We start from the raw sequence: 19,266 nt of genomic DNA, 5'->3' as shown, positions 1-19,266 counted from the left end.
TCTCCCATCCTTCAACACCCAGAACGAAGTACTGGCACCTCAAGCCGAATCCCTTTGTGACGGGGCCCCTTCTGACCGCTTCCACACTCCTCCCTACCTGGCATGTTAGTCTCCAGTAACTCCGAACAGTGGCCAGTCTCTCTGTGCCCAGCAGGAGGCCCCTGGTCTCTGAGCCTTTGTCCATGCTATTCCTTCTGTCTGCAGTGCCCTCGCTCTGCCTTCCTCTGGCCAGTTCCTTCTCAACTTTCACACAGGCTGGGCCTCAGTGCCTCCGTTGCACCCTGACTGGTGTCACTGCCCCTCCTTGATGCCCCGTAACATTCTAAAAACATCCCTATTACCACACGTACCAGGACTTGTCACAAGTACTGCTGGATGAGATTGTGAGCGGATTGAAGTCAGGGCATTATTCATCTTTATATTCCATAGTCTAGGACCCTTTCCAGCATAAAGTAGGTGCTCGATAAATATTTCCTCACACTTCGAAGTGTCTGAGTAGAAGATGTAAGTCCACCATTGGGGGCAAGTGACTATGGCAGGTACGGTCAAATCCACTGCACACCCATTTCTCTCCGCCTCCTTGGCCCCTGCCCCAGCCCAGCCCCCATCATCACTCGTCTGGACCAGTGCGTTGCCTCCTCCCCGGTCTCCCAGCTCCTGCCCTCACTTCCTACAGTCTGCCCTTCCCACGGGGGCCACAGGGAAACTGAACACCTGAGTCAAGTCCTGCCCCTCCTCTGCTCAGAACTCTCCATATATCCATTTATTCACCCAACAAGTATTTATTGAACACCTACTGTGTGTTAGGTCCTGGGCTAGACATGGAGGTTACAACAGTCAACAAAAATTGATTTTTAAAAAACTCCCTGTCCTCACAGAGCTGACGTTACAGGGAGGAGATTCAGACAACAAGATACATATGTCAACTACACGGAGTGTATTAAAAGGTCCAAAGTAAAATGGAGAAAAAGAAAGCACGGACGGAGGACAGGGAGGGCATGAGGAGTTGCAAGTTAAATCTAAAATTCCTATAGATGATGTAATACAGAATTGTACACCTGAAATCCACGTAATTTTACTAACAATTGTCACCCCAATAAATTTAAAAAATAAATTTTAAAAAAATCTAAAATTCCTCCAGGGCCCCCCACATCCCTAACATGGTGTGGCTCCCGCCACCTCTCCACCCTCACCTCCTCTCGCTCTCCCCTCTCGCTCACTCTGCTCCAGCCACACTGGTTTCCTCACTATTTCATCAACATCCTTCCAGGCATATTCCCACCTCAGGGTCTTTGCACTTCCTGTTCCCTCTACTTGTAACTCTCTTCCTCTAGATATGAGCCCTCTCTAACTTCCTTCAGATCTGCTCAAAGGTCACTTCCTCAGGGAGCCATCCAATGGAAAATAGTTGCCCTCATCCCTCTCCATCCCCTTATACTGCTCTATGCTTCTCCAGAGCACATGTATCCTCACCTGAAATAGCATCGACTTTTCTATACACGGACTTATTTCTCCCCGTCCCCGCCCCAGAACGTCAGTTCCACAAGGACAAGGATGTCTGTCTGTTCTGCTCATTGTTCTGTCCTGGGTACCTAGCATCGTGCCTGGCACATTGTAAGTGAATGAATGAATGGAGACACCCTCTAAGAGAATTCTTGTCACTTCGGAGAAATGGAGGAGCGATCGGCAGAGTGGGGCAGTGTTTAGGGTTGTTCACAAATATCTGACCACTCCTCTCCATCCATGTCATGGCAGAACCACACTTCTCACCCTCTTTGAGGTTAGGCATGCCGTATGTGGCTTGTGTGGACCAATGAAATATGAGCAAAAATAACGTGTCACCTCCAGGGCTAGGAGCTGGTGGAGGCTTTTTGGTGCCCTCCTTTTCCTGTCTCAACAATCATGTCACCAGAGAGCCTCCATTATTCTGGGTCCCTGAGTGACCACCACGTACAAAGCTCTCCAGCCAACAATGGATACATAGTTCAAGAGAGAAATAAACTTGTGCTGATTAAACCACTGAGATGGGAGGTTATTCATTACCACAGTGTAACTCGGCCTCTCTCGACTAATACTGAGTTTCTGGGGCCTTTCCCCCCCCCGGAAAACTGTCAAGAAAAGACATGGATTCTGCACTTTGGTTCTTCACAGGAAAGTCCTCAAAGAGCCTTTTGCTGATAGCTACTCAGGCCTTCCCCATTCCTCCCATGAGAAAAAGGGTCCTCCCCAAACAGAATACCTCTCCTCCATCTCCCCTTTCTTCCCTCCAGCCCTTAAGGATGAGGGGATGGGCAAAAACATAACATAAGATGCGGGTAACTCACTCCAGGCCCCGTAATGACGACAGCAGCTAGCAATGAGGCCGACAGCTTTTAGTCTCGTTCTGGATTTACGTCCCCCAGGTGAGGAGCCTTTCCCTCAAACACTCCCATCCCATGGGTTGGTTTATGGCTGGGAGTCAGCCAAGGTAGTGGTGGTGGCAACTTCCTCCCCCTCCTTTCCAGAGAAGGTCTGTAGCACCATCTCTTAAAATCCCTTAGAATGCTAAGCTGCTCCTCTGGGTCAGATGGGGGGGGGGAGCCAGAGACAAGAGGGGCACCACCACCCACCACACCTCAGCACCGAGGTCCCTATTAGGCCAAACACCAGCATATAATCTTCTGCTTCATGACAAGGAACTCTCACTACCTGTGTTCCTGAACCAGTCAGCCTGCTCATGTTGGTGCTCCACACCTTCTTATAATTCCTCCTTACTGAGCACCTACTATGTGCCTAGTCACTTCCATTTGTTCCTCCCAATCCTTGGGAAGGTGGATTATTGATTTAGACACTTGGCAAATATTCATTCCAGGCCCACTATGTGCTTGACTACAGCGGCAAACAAAGCAACTCCTCCTTACCGAGCCCCTACTATGCACTTAGTAATTTGTTTCCATTTGAAGGTGGAACCCGTGAATCCTTACGGAGATGTGATCGTTGATTCAGCCATTTGACAAATATTTATAGTAGGCCGACTGTGCATCAGGCCTTAGGGTTCAGTATTGAGCAAAACACAGATGTCCTCATGGATTCTACAGTCTAACGGGGACTCTGAACTCTCCTTGACTAATGAGGACACTGGAGCTTAGAGAGATTAAATAATTTCGCCCAAGGTCATACTGCTAGAAAAATTGCAAGGCCAGAATTCAAACCCAGATATGTTTGACTCAGAGTCCTATCACTAACTGAGTACCTATTATGTCAGGCACTGATCTGGGGCTTACAAACATATGCATGCTTGACATAGAGGAGGAACTGAATAGTTCTGTTGACTAAACAAAGTAGATGGAAGGATGGATGGATAAAAGGATGAATACATAGAGGGTAGATGAAGAGATAGTTGGATGATGATAATGGGTGAATGGAGGGATAGGTGATGCATGGATACAGAAATAGATGGATGGAAGGATGGATGCATGGAAAGATAAATGGAGAGACAAATTGTGGTAATAGATGGTAGAAAGACAGATGGGTGGAAAGGTGAATGGAAGGCTAGAGATAAATGGATGGGTGGGTGCGTGGGTGGATGGAAGGATGGATGAATGGGGAGCTAGACAGTAGATCTCTGTTACCCACGACAGTAGATCTTTGTTATCCACAACAGTTTTATGAGGTAGGAATGATCATGCCCATTTTACTGATGAAGAAATTGCAGCTCAGAGTGGTGAAGTCAGTAGTCCAAAGTCAAGAGCGGTCATAGAGCAAGTTGGGGGAACATCTGGATTCTACCTGGTCTATCAGGCTCCCAAGACCCTTCTAGAGCACCCCTCATGTCACAGTCTCCTCCCAGGTCCCAACCTGAGTCCCTTGGCTTCTCACTCCACAGAGCCCTTCTGGCAAGGCTTAGTGAGACTGAGGGAGGGGTTGGGGATCAGGGATGGGAGAACTATCAGCTTTCAGCAGGTGATTTCATGGAAGCATTGATCAAGGTTCTGTTAGCTACAGATGGGCCAGAGCAGAGACCAGGTCTGTTTGGGTACACACACACACACACACACACACACACACACACACTTACAGAAAACACAGGGTACACACGGGAAGCCACCCACATGCATAAAATACAAGACAGGCACACACATCATTTACAGATATGCACTAGCATGTATATGCACACGCTTCTAAAGACCTGCATGCCCACACTTCTATGCACACAAAACACATGCATAAGGACATATTTGCGCAGATACATAGGCACACGCAAAATCATGACTCAGAAACATGCTCTTACACACTGATGTACACATTCCCCAGACACACCATATGCTCTCATTTACACATCATATGCTGCACATAATACATGCACATCTTTACACAAACACACTCCGTCGATGGTGGGGGAGGGGAATCTGGCTTCTGATTTCAATGAGACATCTTTCTTGTCCCTCAGAAGGCAACAGCAAGAAGCTGTCTCCGACTCATGTATACAAATTCATATGCGTGCGTGCAATCACATAATCCACGCAAAGCCGCAGTCAGGGACATACAACTGAAGGTGCACACTGAGATGCATCCACACCCAGACACACTCGCTCAGGGACACACCCACAGTCATTCTGGGATGCATTCTTACACAGAGGAAGACGCACTGGGACCCTCATGCCGGCAAAGTACATAAACTTTCTCACACCCTCTACTCACACACACTCCACAGACACACCAGGACATACTCTGAGACACACAGAAAGACTGTTTCACACACTGGCTTCAAGTCAGAATTTGGACTGAAAGCCCTGACCTGTGCCAAGCCCAGGGCACAGTACAAGGCAACCCCCTCTCCACTTGCCTGCAACCCTTGCCAGCAAAGACCCCTTTCCTTCCACCGAGGGAAGAGGAAGAATTGGTGTGGTGGCCATTGGGGGTTGAACAGAAGAGCTGGCGAAGTTGGGGAAACATCAAGCTGGAGAGGGAGCCTATGCAACCCAGCTGCACGTATGGGGAGCAGTTCCAAACGCGGATTGAAGAGGGGAAGGGATGGGAGGGGCGCATCTGGAGGAGGCTGAGGGAAGTTTGCAGGAGAGGATGCCTCCTCCCCTCTCCTCAGGACACCTCGACCACCATTATTAACCCCGATTGAGTCCCCCTGCCTCCAGATCTGTGGCAGGAAAGCTGGAGGATGAAGGTGATAGGTGGCATGGGGGAGGGGGCAATACTGGAGCTTCTGGGGGCAGCATCAGCCCCTGCCCCAGTGTGAGACCCTTCTGCCTCCTAGGGAGGGCAAGTTATGGGAATAAATATTCAGCACATGGTAAGGCAGGAAATGAGCAGGGGGTGCTGGGGGGGTGGGGACGGGTGCAGGGGAGAGAAAAAAACGAGACAGACAAAAAGAGATACAAAGTCAGAGAGAGCGCCACTGAGATGGAGATGGAGACAGGAAGAGACAAATAGAGAAGCAAACCAGAGGAAAAAGAATAGGCGGAGAGACAGAAGAGACAGACAGACACGGGACTACTCAGAGACACCGAGACTCAAACAGGAAGAAATCCTGAAGGTGGAGACACTCAGAGACCCGAGGCGCCCCCATTCAAAGGCAGGGTCCCAGCGCCCGAGATTCTCTGCCCCACTCAGCCAGGACCCTCGTCGCCTCCGTCCGGGGAGGGAGCGAGCCTAGTACATCGTTGCCACTCGGACACTGCCCACTAATAAGAAATAACAATAAGGAACGGCACGGAGGTAGCTAGGGTTCCGGGGGCTCCTCCACCTCCGCGTCCAGCCCCCAGCCCCGGGATGGCGCCCCCGGGCCGGAAACTATGGGGCAAGGGGCCCTCCGGGGGCTGCGGCGGCGCGAGCACCACGCCCCCCGGGAGCGCCCCCTGCGCGGCGGCCACTCACGATTTTCTCGGAGGTGCCCGCTCGGGACACGGTGCCGTTGAGACCCACAAGCGAGGGCAGCGTCTGCGACATCCAGTTGGTGACCATGGCCATGGTGCTCAGCACCGCCCCGATCTTGAGCAGCGGCACCGACATCGCGCCCCCGCCTCATGCCCCGCGGCCGCCCGCCGCGCGTCCCTTCTCCCGCCCGCCGCCTGGCGCTCGGTCCCTCGCCGCCCAGCCGCCCCCCGGGGCACGAGTGCGAGCTGGGGGCCGGGGCCGGGCCTGTCGGGGGTCTCGGGGACGCGGGCTGCGGCTCCGCGCGCTAGGCGGGCTCCTCTTATAAAGCACCCGCTCGGCCCCCGCCCCCTCCCGCGCCTCCGCGACAGGCACTTCCAGCCGCCGTGACGTCACGACTCCGGCCCGGAGCCTGGCGGGGGGCGGGGGGCACCCGGACTGCCCCACACCCCTCATCAGGCCTTGCCATCCCCCCTGTCCGGGACCATGCCACCGGGAGAGACTCCCCCTCTGGTGGCATCCCCACCGGCCCAACCCCACCGCCGCGGCATTCCCAGCCCCGCCCCCAGAGGTGTTCCCGCCCCCCCTCCCCAGCGGTGTCCGCCGGCCCCCCACACCCAGCGGTGTGCCCGGGCCACCCTCCACGCACAGAACCCCCCGCGCTCGGCCCAGACCGACCACCCAAATGCTGGCAGGGGACCGAAGTCACAAGTCTTCACCCACCTCCTGTTAGGACACCTATCGCAGTTCTCTAAAACCCGGGAGGGCAGGTATGGGGGCGCTGTGTGGGGCGAGACTCTGGTGCGCTTCCATGAATCAGGCAGCCAGGGTCTCCTTTTCCTTGGGGAAGGGGACTTCCCGGGACCAGAACTGCTCTGGAGACCCCTGCGTCGTTTCGCAACGAAGGAAGCCCAGGGTGGCGGGTACGGAGCCAGTAGAGGCGGTGACTTGGATGAAGGTGGGGTAATAGGGGTCACCTGGGCAGCGGGAGGATTCCCCAGTACACTAAGGGGCGGCATTATGACCCAGGATGGAGGAGACAGGAGCTAGCCTTTTGCAGACAAGTCCCAGGCTGCTTTCCACTCACAACTTGAACTTGTGATGGCGGGGAACTGACATTTGGGACCATCCTCCGGGCCCTAGGGCTTCGGGGCCCGCTCCTGCGCGGAGCGGGAGTGCAGAACCCCCCCCCCACACACACACACACACACACACACCTCCCACCCACACACCGGCCGGCGGCAGAGGCAGCGAGGCTGCGGGAGAAGCGGCCGGCGGGTTTAATTTTCTCTGTTTTCTCTGCACTCACGCCCCCTCCTGGCGTCCCCGCATCACCTCGCGCCGCCGCCGCCGCCCTCAGCCCGCGGCCGCCGCCGTCTGGAGGCGGCAATGACTCAGGCCTTTCCGAGGGCCCGCCTGGGGAGAAGCACTGAACATAGGGGTGCGGGGTCTTGAACTGTCCATTTTTCTGAGCTTAGCAACACCGAGAGGCAGGTTCTGCCCCTGTGTGACCTGCAGCAAAGACTTCTCTCCTCCTCAGTTTCCTTATCTGTAAAGTAGGTGGTTGCGAGGACCATGGACCATATGTGTAAAGGGCTGGGGTGTCTTGAGAATCAAGTGAAAGATTTATTGAGCATACACTATGTCCCAGGCACTGTGAACAACAGACAAAATGCCTGCCTTTGTGGAGCTGGACATTCGGTGGGGTGAATCAGACAAAAAACAGGGGAAAAGTAAAAACAAAAAGTAAAATAAGACATCAGGATTCGGGAGGGGCATAGGAATAAATAGAGAAGTAAACTTTCAACAGGATGGTTGGGGAAAGTAACATTTGAGCACAGACCTGAAGAAGGCAAGGGAGAGAGCCATTCAGATATCTGAGGGAAGAGTTACAGGCAATGGGAACAGCAAGTGCAAAGGCCCTGGGGAAGGAGCATAAGTGTTCGAGGAACAGGAAGGCCAGAGTGGTTACAGCAGAGTGAGCTGGGGGAGAGTGGGGAGAGATGGTGCTTGTAAAGCATTTTGCAGGGTGTCTGGGACATGGTAAATGTTTCATAAATAGTAGGTGCTGTTATTTGCAACTAATAATGAGCTTTTTAAAAATGAGATGTGTCCTTGCCTACTTGCTCTACAGCTTGCATTTGTAAGTGCTGAACACTTTGCAAATGTGCTTGCTGAGCAGTTGTTGCAGCCTCCCATGAAAAGTACAGTGACTTCCCTATTTATAGGTGAGGAAACTGGGCTCAGAAAGGAGAGGGGACCAACTTAAGGTGACCCAGCGGGTAAATGAGGACCCAGGATTTGAATCCAGGTCTGTCTAATTTCAGATGCCAAAACCACTGGGCTCCCAGGCCTCCTGGCTCAGAGAACCTAATGGTACTCTATCACTCCCTCACCATTGATGCTGTAGGAAACTGCCCTAGCTCCTTACAGCCAAGCTTCTCCAACGAGTGGTCTCTATTCACATCTGCCCTTGCTGTCGTCTCCCAGGGCTTTGTCCTAGGTCCCCAGCCCCTCTCTGTATACTGTGCCTTAGACCATCACAACCACTCCCAGGGTTTTGGTTCCATCTGGCCTCACCCAGAACACTATTACCACAGATACACATATGGTTTGCTCATTTACTTCATTTATATCTCTCTTCTATCATAGTGTGGATAAGATACATGCCCTACCCTTCTCCAGAAAACTACATTTCCCAGGTTCCTTGCATACTGGCTTCCTGTTAGACTCATCCAATGGGAGGAACTGGAGGGAGACTGGCGGGAAGGACGGGTGAAGCCAGGTATTACTCCTCTATCTTTCTGCTTAGAGTGAGGATGTGTTCTGACAGTGGCTACACTCCTTCCATGGTCCCAGCAACCACACAAGAGCCCCTTCCTTCTCACACCACCCTTTGTCATGTCTCTCTAACAGCCTTGTGCTAAGACTTATTGCTGGATTCCCTGATCAGTTTGGCTTCTCAACTCTTTCATCTCACACTTAGCCAATTTCTTGTATTAAATTCTCACTCTTTGAAACCCTAGAGTAGTTTGTTTCCCTGACTGGACTCTGAGTAATGTGGCCATTATATCTGAAGGACCTTCCCTGGCCACTTCATACCCAACAGCAGTCCCCACTACTCTGTCCCTTACTCTGCTCTGTTTTTCCTGAACAGCATTTATCACTGTGTGACATTATATTATACTTTTATTTGTTTATGGTCTATCTCCGCCACTAGACTTGCAACTTCACAAGAGCACCTACATGTCTGAATTTTTCACTGCCTCTCCAGGACTTAGAACAATGCTTGGCACATAGTAGGTACCCAAGAAATTGTGGTTGTTGTTGATTGACTGACTAAATGAGTCTACAGATGAGGCCTCCCAAAGGTATATCTACACCCCAGACCTCCAACCCCTGTGCCCATCTGCTTCTTGGATATCCCCACCTGTGTGTTTCATACAACTAATTGCACATGACACCCACCAGAATAACCTCAATCAGAAAGGCCATACCAAGTACTGGTGATGATGTGGAGAAACCTGGACCCATTGCTGGTGAGAATATAAAATGTTGCAACCACTTTGAGAAACAATTTAGCAGCTTCTTTAAAAGTTAAACAGAAACTTACCATAAGATCCAACAATTCCAGCTACCCAAGAGAAATAAAAGCATGTGTCCATGGAAAGCCTTGTATATGAATATTCACAGCAGCATTTTTCACAATGAAGGAAACAATCCAAATACCCATCAACTGGTGAGTGGATAAACTGTGGTCCACCCATATGATGGAATGCCATTGAGCAATGAAAAGCAACAAACTACTGACACATGCTACAACATGGATAAACCTAAAAAATATCTGGCCAAGTGAAAAAAGCCAGACACAAAAGGCCACATTTTGTATGATTCCATTTACACAAAATGTCCAGAAAAGGCAAACCTATAGAGACAGAAGGTAGATTAACGATTGCCTGAAACTGGGGGTAGGAGTGGGGATGGACTGCAAATGAGAAGAAGGAAGCTTTGGGGGGATGACAGAAATGTCCTAAAACTGGGTTGGGGTGATGTTTGCACAACTCTGTAAATTGACTAAAAACCATTGAAATGTACTTAAGCAGGTGGGTTTTATGGTATGTAAATTTATCTACATAAATCTATTAAAAGAGGGGAGCATTCTTAAACTTCCCCTGCAAGCCCCCTCCCCTGAGGTGCCCTTGCAGCACTGACATGACAATGACTGCTTCCCTAACTTCTGCACCTTAGATTCCTTGCTGCCTAGGAACATGGTCCAGATGTACCAGTTAGAAACTGTATGTTTTGCTCCCTTTATCCCCTTGCTCTTCCTTCCTACTCCTCCATCCAAGCCAGCACCAACGCCAGCTGATTTTGATGCAGAAATATCTCCAGAAAGCATCTCCTGCTCTCTACCACCAGCATCACTCTGAGCATGGCGTTTGGGAGTGCTGTAGATTGAATGTTTGCATCCTCCCAAAATTCATATGTTGATGCCCTAACCCCTAAGGTGACGATATTAGGAGGTGGGGCATTTGGGAGGTGATTAGGTCATGTGTGTGGACTCCCCATGAATGGGATCAGTGCCCTTCTAAAAGAGACCCCAGAGAGCTCCCTCAGCCCTTCCACCATGTGAGGACACAGCAAGCAGATACCATCTATGAAGCAGGAAGTGGGCTGTTTATAAACCACACAGTCTGTGGTATTCTTTTATAACAGCCTGAATGCACTAAGACTGGGAACCATGGAAAGCAATGTTTTTTTCCCCCGAAAATTCCCAGGAGGTAAAAAGTTCATAACTGTCAGAAATAATAACAATAATTGCTAAGGTTTATTGAATACTTATCATGTGCCAGGCACCATTTGCAGTAGAGTAACTCATTTAACCTTCAGAATACTGCTATGAAGTAGATAGGATTACAATGCCCATTTTTTAAATGAGGAAATAGAGGCACAGGTATGCTAAGAAACTTTCCCTAAGGTCCCAAGGATTCTATCCCAGATAGGCTATATGGCACTGGGTCGATCAGATCTATTCATAGGGGAAAGAATAAATGTTGATCCCTACCTCACGTCATATACAAAAATCAATTCCAGGTAAATTGTATTAACACATCTAAACATGAAAGGTAAACAATAAAGCTTTTAGAAGAAAATGTAGAAGAATATTTTCATTACTCTGCAGTAGACAGGGATCACTAAAACAGGACAGTAATAAGCACTAAACTTGAAGGAAAAAATTATTTGAACTACATTAAAATTTAAAAATTGCTTATTGATCAAAGACACCATTAAGAGAACGAAAAGACAAGCCACAGAGTAAGAGAAGATATTTGCAATCCTTATGTCCAATAAAGAACTCATATCCTGATTTTCTATGTATATAAAATATGTATAGCTAGAGATATAAAATCTGGTTATGTGCACACACTTATTTCTACAAATCAATAAGAAAAATGCAGACAGCCTAATAGAGAAATGGGCAAAAGACCTGAACAGGCATTTCACAAATGGAAATACCTGAGCGGTCAATAAACCTGTGAAAAAGTATTTAGCACTATTAGTCATCAGGAAATGTAAATTCAACCCATAAGGTGATATCACTACACACCTATTGGAATGTCTAAAATGAAAAGCCAATACCAGGGTCGAGGACGGCGTGGAGCCACCGGAATCCTCAGGCACTACTGGTGGAAGAGCAAACCGGTAAACTCTTTGAAGAGTTCCTGGAACTTTGGAAGGCTGTTTGGCAGCATCTCCTAAAGCTCAATACAGCCCCCCGCTACGACTGAGCCATTCTACTCCCAGGTATATATAGTTGAGTCTCATTATCCGCAGATTCCATAGTAGCAACCTTGCCTACTCATTACAACTTATTTGTAACCCCCAAATCGATACTCGCAGGGTTGTGGTGGTCATTTGTCGACATGTGCAGAGTGGCAAAAATTTTGGTTCCCCCACACATAGGTTCCCAGCGGAGGTCCACCATGGCCACGCTCTGCTCTCGTTTCTCCTCACTGTGAGCGTGTCTTTTTCAGTCTAGTTAGTGCCAAAGGTTTCACATTTTCCTGCTTTTTATTGGTGATTTCTCTATTTTAAGTGGCCCCCACGCATAGCACTGAAGTGCTGTCTAGTGATTCTAATCACAAGAAGGCTGTGATGTGCCTTCAGGAGAAAATACTTCTGGTTGATAAACTTCATTCAGGTATATGGCGTCTTTCTTTGGCCATGAGTTCAAGCTAATGGACCAACACTATATATTAAACACGGTGTTTTTAAACAGAAACATATAAAACAAGGTTGCATCTTATTTGGCCCACAAAAACGCTGTCACCAGAGGCTTACAGGAATGTAACCCTGCAATGATTCAGTATTCACTAATTCAGTGTCCGCGGGGGTCTTTGTAGAACATAACTACTGCGAATAATGTTTGTTTGTATGTCTGTTGGGCACAACACATTCACTACACATTCACTACATGTGTCAGAGTGTCTGTCTCAGCACTGCTTGTGTCAGCCACAAACTTCACCAACCCAAATGTCTAGAAACAATAGAATGGATACGTCATGGTATATTCATTCACACACTGGAACATCATCAAGAGATAAAACATGCAATCTATCACAAAATAATAATACGGAGGAATCTTACAAACATTATGTTGAGCAAAAGAAGCCAGGCACCAAAAACTACATACATCATAACTTCATTAAGTTAAAAAGGGGGCCAAACCAGTGCATGGTGAGAGATGCCAGCTTAGCAGTTACTTTGGGAGGGTGGGTGGCGCCTGAAAGGAGCATGAGGGGATCTCTGGATTTTTGTAAAGTTCTGTGTCTTGACCTGGTGCTGGTAACACTATGTCACTTCAAGACAATTTATCAAGCTGCACGTTTACATTTTGTGCATGTCTCTGTAGCTAGATTTTATGTTAATTAGAAAATTTACACAAAATTATGAATTAAGGTATCAAGCATAAAGTGTAAGTTCCACCTCTGATGGGCAGCAGGTAAAAATGATTGAACTTTCCAGTCGAAAAGCTAGAAAACACAAACCAAGCAAAACTAAGTGTCCTTTGCAATAAGCCAAGTCGCCTCTGTTAGTTGGGCCCTCTCGGCCTCTCATTCACACATAAAAAAGGCATGAATTCATGTCTACACACACACAGCTTTGCATCCCTCAGAATACAAATGCTGTGAGCTTTCTCGCCTGTGCCTGGTTTGAGGTTTTTTTTCCTAGTTACAGCAAGTTTTGGAAAATGGTGTTGAATTATATCTCCTTCCCCTCCCTGCCCCACCCTGCCCACCTTGGAAGAGCTGTTTTTTCTCTTTTCTCCTATCATATCTCTGCTTTCCTGCCTAGTTCAGAATTCCAGGAGGAAGTTGGGAAGGAGACAGTGGGCCTTGATAAGGACTTCAGACACCAGACAATGAGAAGTATCCTCCCTCCACCCCCCCCAAATGTTAGTCTTGTTATGCTTCTGGCTGCCACTAATCTGCCTCAGGCTTTATCAGATCCTAAAATAATTCTGTCTTTGTGCCTTTACTCTTCCCACTCCAGTCTGTCTTCCATGTTATAGCCGGAGGATCTGTCCCACACACAAATCCAACCAAGTCTCATTCCTGGCTTTAAAACCTATTTAAACAACAACAAAACCCAAACAACCCAATTTAAAAATAGACGAAGGACTTTACTAGACATTTCTTCAAAGAAGATACACAAATGACCAGTAAACAGATGAAAAGATGCTCTACATCACTAACCCTTAATGAAATGCAAATCAAAGCCACAATGAGAGATCACCTCATACCCATCAGGATGGGCTAGAATCAAAAGTCAGATAATAACAAATGTTAGTGAGTATGTGGAGAAATTGGAACCCCTGTGCACTGTCGGTGGGAATAAAAAATGGTGCAGCCATTATGGAAAACAGTACACAAGTTCCTCAAAAAATTAAATGTATCATTACCATATAAGCCAGTAGTCCCACTTCTGGGTATATATCCAAAAGAGTTAGGAGAAGGGTCTTGAAAGATATTTGTACTCCCATGTTCATAGCAGCATTATTCACAATAGCCAAAAGGTGGAAGCAACTCAGGTGTCTATCAAAGGATGACTGGATAAACAAAATGTGGGGTAGCCATACAGTGGAATATTATTCAGCCCAAAAATGGAATGAAATTCTGACACAAGCCACAACAATGGGTGAACCTGGAGGACATCATGCTAAGTGAAGTAATGTAGTTACAAAAAGACAAATACTGTATGGTTTCACTTATATGCAGTCCCTAGAGAAATCAGATTCATAGAGACAGAAAGTAAAACATTTGCCAGGGGCTGGGGAAGAGAGGAATGGGGAATTGGTGTTTAACAGGAACAGAATTCTAGTTTGGGAAGATGATAAGAGTTGTGAAGATGGAGGGTGGTGATGGCTGCACAACAGTGTGGATGTATTTAATACCACTGAATTATACACTTAAATTGGATTAAGATGGTTAATTTTAAAAAGACCTTCAAGTATTTAAACACACACGCACACGCACACGCCCACACACCTTCGCCAGTCTCAAACTTCATTCCACCACTAGGTGTCGCCCCAACTCCTTCATCTCCGGCCCAGCCCAACCCCGCTCTTCCGTAGGAAGAAAATGTCCAATTCAATTGTCTGGGAGTCCTTAAGATTTCTCTTTACTTCCCTCCACCTGGGACATTTACATTATCTAAAGGAGCCCGAGAAAACAGCGACTTCCCCAAATAACGGTTCCCTATAATGTGGAATTTTAGGCACAGATGTAAAAGGGTTTTCCTGATGCATCATACCCAGGAACAGAGGCTGACTTGAAATAGAAATGGGATGGTGCAAGGGGAAAATTGTTTCCTCCCTACCCTCTCGTGGCACAATACTCCCACGGTTTGAGAAAGAAAAGACTCCATGGGAGGAGGAGAGGGATTCATCCATCCATTCATTCAACACATATTTGTTGAGCACCTGTGAATGAATAAACAAATCATGGAAAGGTAGTGACAAAGGCTCTGAAGGAAAAAATAACACAGAGCAAGAGCTCAAAGAATGGCAGTGGGGGGATTATTTTAGATTGATGTTCAAGGTGGGCCTCTGGGAGGGGGTGACATTTAAGCAAAAGGAGAGAGAGGGAGTCAGGTAGCTACCTGGGGGAACAATGTCTCAGGCAGAGGCCCTGAGGCATCCATTGCAAACTGAACTTCTTCTCCTGTCCCATCCTGTGGGGACCCCAGGAAAGAGGTGACCCCAAACCCAGACAGTGCCAAAGATGTAGCTAGATCTTAGGGAGGACTTCCCAGTTGTCAGTAAGGGGGCATCTTTCCTACAGGGTAAGCTTTCTGGTAGCTCCAGAAAGCTAGCGGTGTGTTTTGGGCCACACCCAAAACATGGGCAGACCATGAATAGATGGAGGACTCCTCTGACAGGTGCCACTCCTCCGCTCCCAGGATCAATTCCAGACTCCTGCCCACAGCCCACAAGTTCCCATGTGATCTGGCCCCTCCTGACTTCCCTGGTCTCATCGGCCCACAGCTTCCCTTCCCCTCACTCCTCTCCAGCTATACCAGCCTCCGTGCTGGAGTCACCAAGTAACCGGCAATAGACCCTGGGAATCAGATGTGTCAGCCAAAGGAGTCAGCCACAAATATACTCAAAGGAGTCAGCCACAAATACACTCAGTCACACCCAGCCTTGGCAAACTCACCAAGATTGTTCCCCTCTCAGGACCTTTGCACTCGCTGCTCCCCTGCCTTGAATGTTCTTCACCTGGATACCCAGAAGGTTCCTTCTCTCACCTCCTTAAGGTGTCCCCTCAAATACCACCTCCTTAGAGACACTGCCCCTGACCACACTTGCTAAAAGAGCCCCCACTCCACCACCATCACTCCATCCCCCTGCCCCTATTTATCCTTCATGACACCTGCATTGTATTATACATTTATTTAGTTGTTGACATTGTATTATTTATTTATTCTGTTTTTGTCTGTCTCTCCTGCCAGAAGGTCAGCTCCAGGAGAGCAAGGATTTGGTGACCTGATTCATGGCTGCGCCCCAGTGCTTAATCATATCTGTTGATTGAATAGACGAATGAATGCTTTCTCAAAAGGACCCCTGCTGGAGCCCAGAGCCCAGCAAGGACTGAGGAGGGGGCTCTGGGAAGCGATGGAGGGGGCAGAGAGGGTGCAGGGCATCCATCTTTCAGGCCACTTCCTTTCCTGGGGCGTCAGGCTAGTGGGCATACTAGGGGCTGAGGCCAGTTTCGACACTGTAGTGACTGTGCCCGTGGCACTATAGCCCTCACCAGCCCCGCCCCAACTGATTACCCCAGTTGAGCTCCGCCCCATCCGCCGTTTAACCCCGCCTCTACAGACACCAGTTTAGTCCCGCCCCAAGCAGCCCGTTTAGCCCCACCCCCATGAAACCTCACGTTAGCCCCGCCCCCAAGCAACTCCCTCCCTGCGCACCTCTAGTCAATCTTGGCTGGAGTTCCCCTAGCGGCTAGTAGGGGTGGGGGAGAATCCCCAAGTGGTGGTTCCAAGAGTCCTTGGAAAAACCAAATTCAACCTCATTCCTGGTTCATTTTTTATCAGCAAATTCTCAAGTATGTGCCTTTGTCTTTCAGTCGTTTCTCTTTACTTCTCTCTGGCTCATATATCAGTTGAGCACTTACTGTGTGCAGCCTGATTCCAGGTGCTGAGCTCACATCCTATCCCACCCAGTATCTGGGTCCCGAGATGGGGAAACAGAGGCGTGAGGAGGGGGACTCCACAACCTCTTCTTGTGGCCTGGAAATCTATCTAGAGTCTGACTTCCGTCCCTCCCAAAGCCCCCTTTGGGTTAGGTACAAGGGTCAGATTCCATTCTTCTTTTGACCAGGAAAGAGAAGCTACCAGGACGTTTTTTCCTCAGTTCTACCTAAAAACCCCTCCTAGTGTCTACACAGGCACTGTCCACACCCATGGAGTGGATTATTTTACAAGAGGTTTGACATGTGGGCTCAAAAACCAGACTGCTTCTATTGAATCCTGCCGATAGTTCTGCCACTCCCGAGCAGTCTGAGCTTGAGCAAGTGACTTAATTTTTCTGTGCCTCAGTTTCTCCATCTGTTACATGAGGGTAATAATAGCATCCACAAGTGCAGTGCTGGGAGGATTAAATGCCTTAGTTCATGCTATGTGCTTGACACAGTGCCCAGCATATAAGCACTTAATAAATGCTAGCTGTGGGTATCATTATTTTATTTTTTTTCGTTTCCAGCTTCCCTCTGAGCTCCTATAGATCTGAGAACTTGAGGGTGCTCCCAGCCCCAAAATAGAGGAAGAAAGAGGTTTCCCAATAGCTAAAGAAAGCTTGGACCCCAATATTTTGCAAGTCCCCCCAAGCCTGCCCAAGAGATAGGGTAACATGGAGAGGGAGACCTGCTTCTGTGAAAGCATGAATCGAGTGTTCGAGGCACCACCAAAACACACACACACACACACACACACACACACACACACAAATGCATGGATGTGTTTTGCATACACAGCCCCTGCCCTTCATACCCCCTTTTAAGTAATTTATTCAAAGGCACAGAACAGCACTGTCACCTCAAAGGTTTCACACAGTCACAAATTTGTACAACACCCAGGCAGATGGACTGTCAGGGGGACACTGCCACACACAGTCCTTTACACACAGCTATGGCGGCCCAAATACCGCCAGGACTAACAGTCCTCACTTGCTGTCACATCACCAGTCACACACAGACACACAACTCCCAGTCACAGCCTCTCACTGTCACAGACCCTCACGTACAAACACCTTCCGTGATCACACCCAACTCACGCACAGTTGGACACACACCAGCACAGCCACACACACAAACTCTCAGGCACACCCAGCCATGACACAAAGACACACGTTTACCCAGCACCCCTCGGCACCTCACACATGTCCCCGTCAGTCACTCACACGTGAGTCCCGCCCCCTTCTCCACACTGGGGGTGCAGGCGAGGCGTGGGGGGCTTCAGAGACTGGGTATCTCCAGCCATGATGGGGGAACTGAAGGTTAAACACACCCAAAAGCCCCCAGAAGTTGCCCCCAAGCCCCACTCAGCTCCAGCTAGATGGCGGGTGTTGGGGCTCCGGGTCACCGAGGAGTTGAGAACCCCGAAGCTGGGGTCACAGTGTCCCCCAAACCATCCCAGCCTGAGGCTGAATTTGAAGCCCCCCTTCTTTTTTCCCAAAGCCAGAGTGGACGTTCCAGCCCCTCCCCCGCTGCGACCTCCGCCCCTCGCAGCCCCGAAGGGGTTCGTGGAGCCCCAAACCTCGTTTCTGCGGGAACCCACTCAGCTCCGCTCCCTTCCTGGAGCCCCCTGTGCCCGCACCTGCCCGCCGGGCCCCTACCTGTCCGGTGAGGCCTGAACACAGCAGCAGCAGCAGCAGCAGCGGCGGGACCGTGAGCCGCCACATGACGCGCCCCCAGCCCAGCGTCCGGTCCCCCCGCCAGCCCCAGTGGCGCCTCGGAGCGGGGGCCGCCACCAGGCGCGACCCCGCCCGCCCGGCCGGGCGACCCTCAGCCGCCGCCTCCCCCGCCTCGCCGGCGGCCGAGATTTCGCCCCGCCCCCGCCCCCTTTCTCGCTCGAAGTCTTTGTTGCGGGCTCCGCCCCCTGCCCCACCCCCAGCTCGTCTTGGGGCGCAGACCCAGCGGGGTCTGGAGGCAGGGAAGTGGAGGAGCCGGCGATGAACGGGGTAGCAGGGGGCAGGACCCGGCAGCCCCCCAGGACATTATGGAGGCGGGTCACGGAGATGGGGGTGGGGTTCCATCACATGTAAATTTTACCCTCCCTGGACATTTCCCACTTTGAAAATGGGGGTGAGAGGGGGAATCAAGGGTCAGGGGAAGTAGGAGGAAAGCCTGGTAGCAAAGAAGAGAAATTGACAGGTTCCCTCCTTAACGAACTCAAGAATCAAGAGAGAAACTGAGGCAGAGCCTGTGAAATTGGAGGTTGGAGATCACTGCTGGAACAAGGGGCGTGGGGCAGAGATGAAGACTGGGAGTGAGAGGCAAGAAACAGAGGCAAGGAGACAGACCAGAGGCCGATGGGCATGGCCAGCCCGGTGGGCTTGGCCACCAAAGAGGGCATCTTGTTTTCACCACCACCCCACCCCCCACCACCCCGTTTCCCAAGGGCCCTCCTGCTCAAAGACTCTTCTCCTATCCCCTCCTCCTCCTGGGACACTCTCTTGCTCCCGTTTCAATAGCCCAAGATGAGAGACCAGATCCTGAGAGAATCAAAATATTAACACTGCCTCCACGCAAATGCCTGTGAAGGGCGTCCTTCAGCTTCCAGCCTTTCTCTGCATCTCCCCCATCCTCATCGGTCACCCCACGCAATTTC

At 49.7% G+C, this 19,266-nt stretch overlaps 1 protein-coding gene across 3 annotated transcripts in view; it reads right to left on the bottom strand.

Annotated features, from left to right (window-relative positions):
• Positions 1-18,484, bottom strand: part of OLFM2 (olfactomedin 2) — a 56,623-nt gene extending 38,139 nt beyond the window's left edge. Inside the window, exon 1 of one of the 3 annotated variants that reach the window (XM_019745024.2) lies at positions 18,272-18,484. In XM_019745024.2, coding sequence (XP_019600583.2) covers positions 18,272-18,337 — 66 coding nt within the window. In that variant the 5' untranslated portion in view covers positions 18,338-18,484. Of the gene's footprint in view, positions 1-5,871; positions 6,323-6,591; positions 6,716-18,271 lie in introns of those variants that run through there. The other 2 variants (XM_019745025.2, XM_019745023.2) reach the window with 2 other exon arrangements.
• Between the last annotated feature and the right edge of the window lie 782 nt (positions 18,485-19,266).

The sequence above is a fragment of the Rhinolophus sinicus genome, linkage group LG07, assembly GCF_036562045.2.
Source record: "Rhinolophus sinicus isolate RSC01 linkage group LG07, ASM3656204v1, whole genome shotgun sequence".
NCBI classification, from domain to species: domain Eukaryota; kingdom Metazoa; phylum Chordata; class Mammalia; order Chiroptera; family Rhinolophidae; genus Rhinolophus; species Rhinolophus sinicus.
Note: the sequence above shows the minus strand (reverse complement) of the source record. Positions and strands in the feature narration are given on the sequence as shown.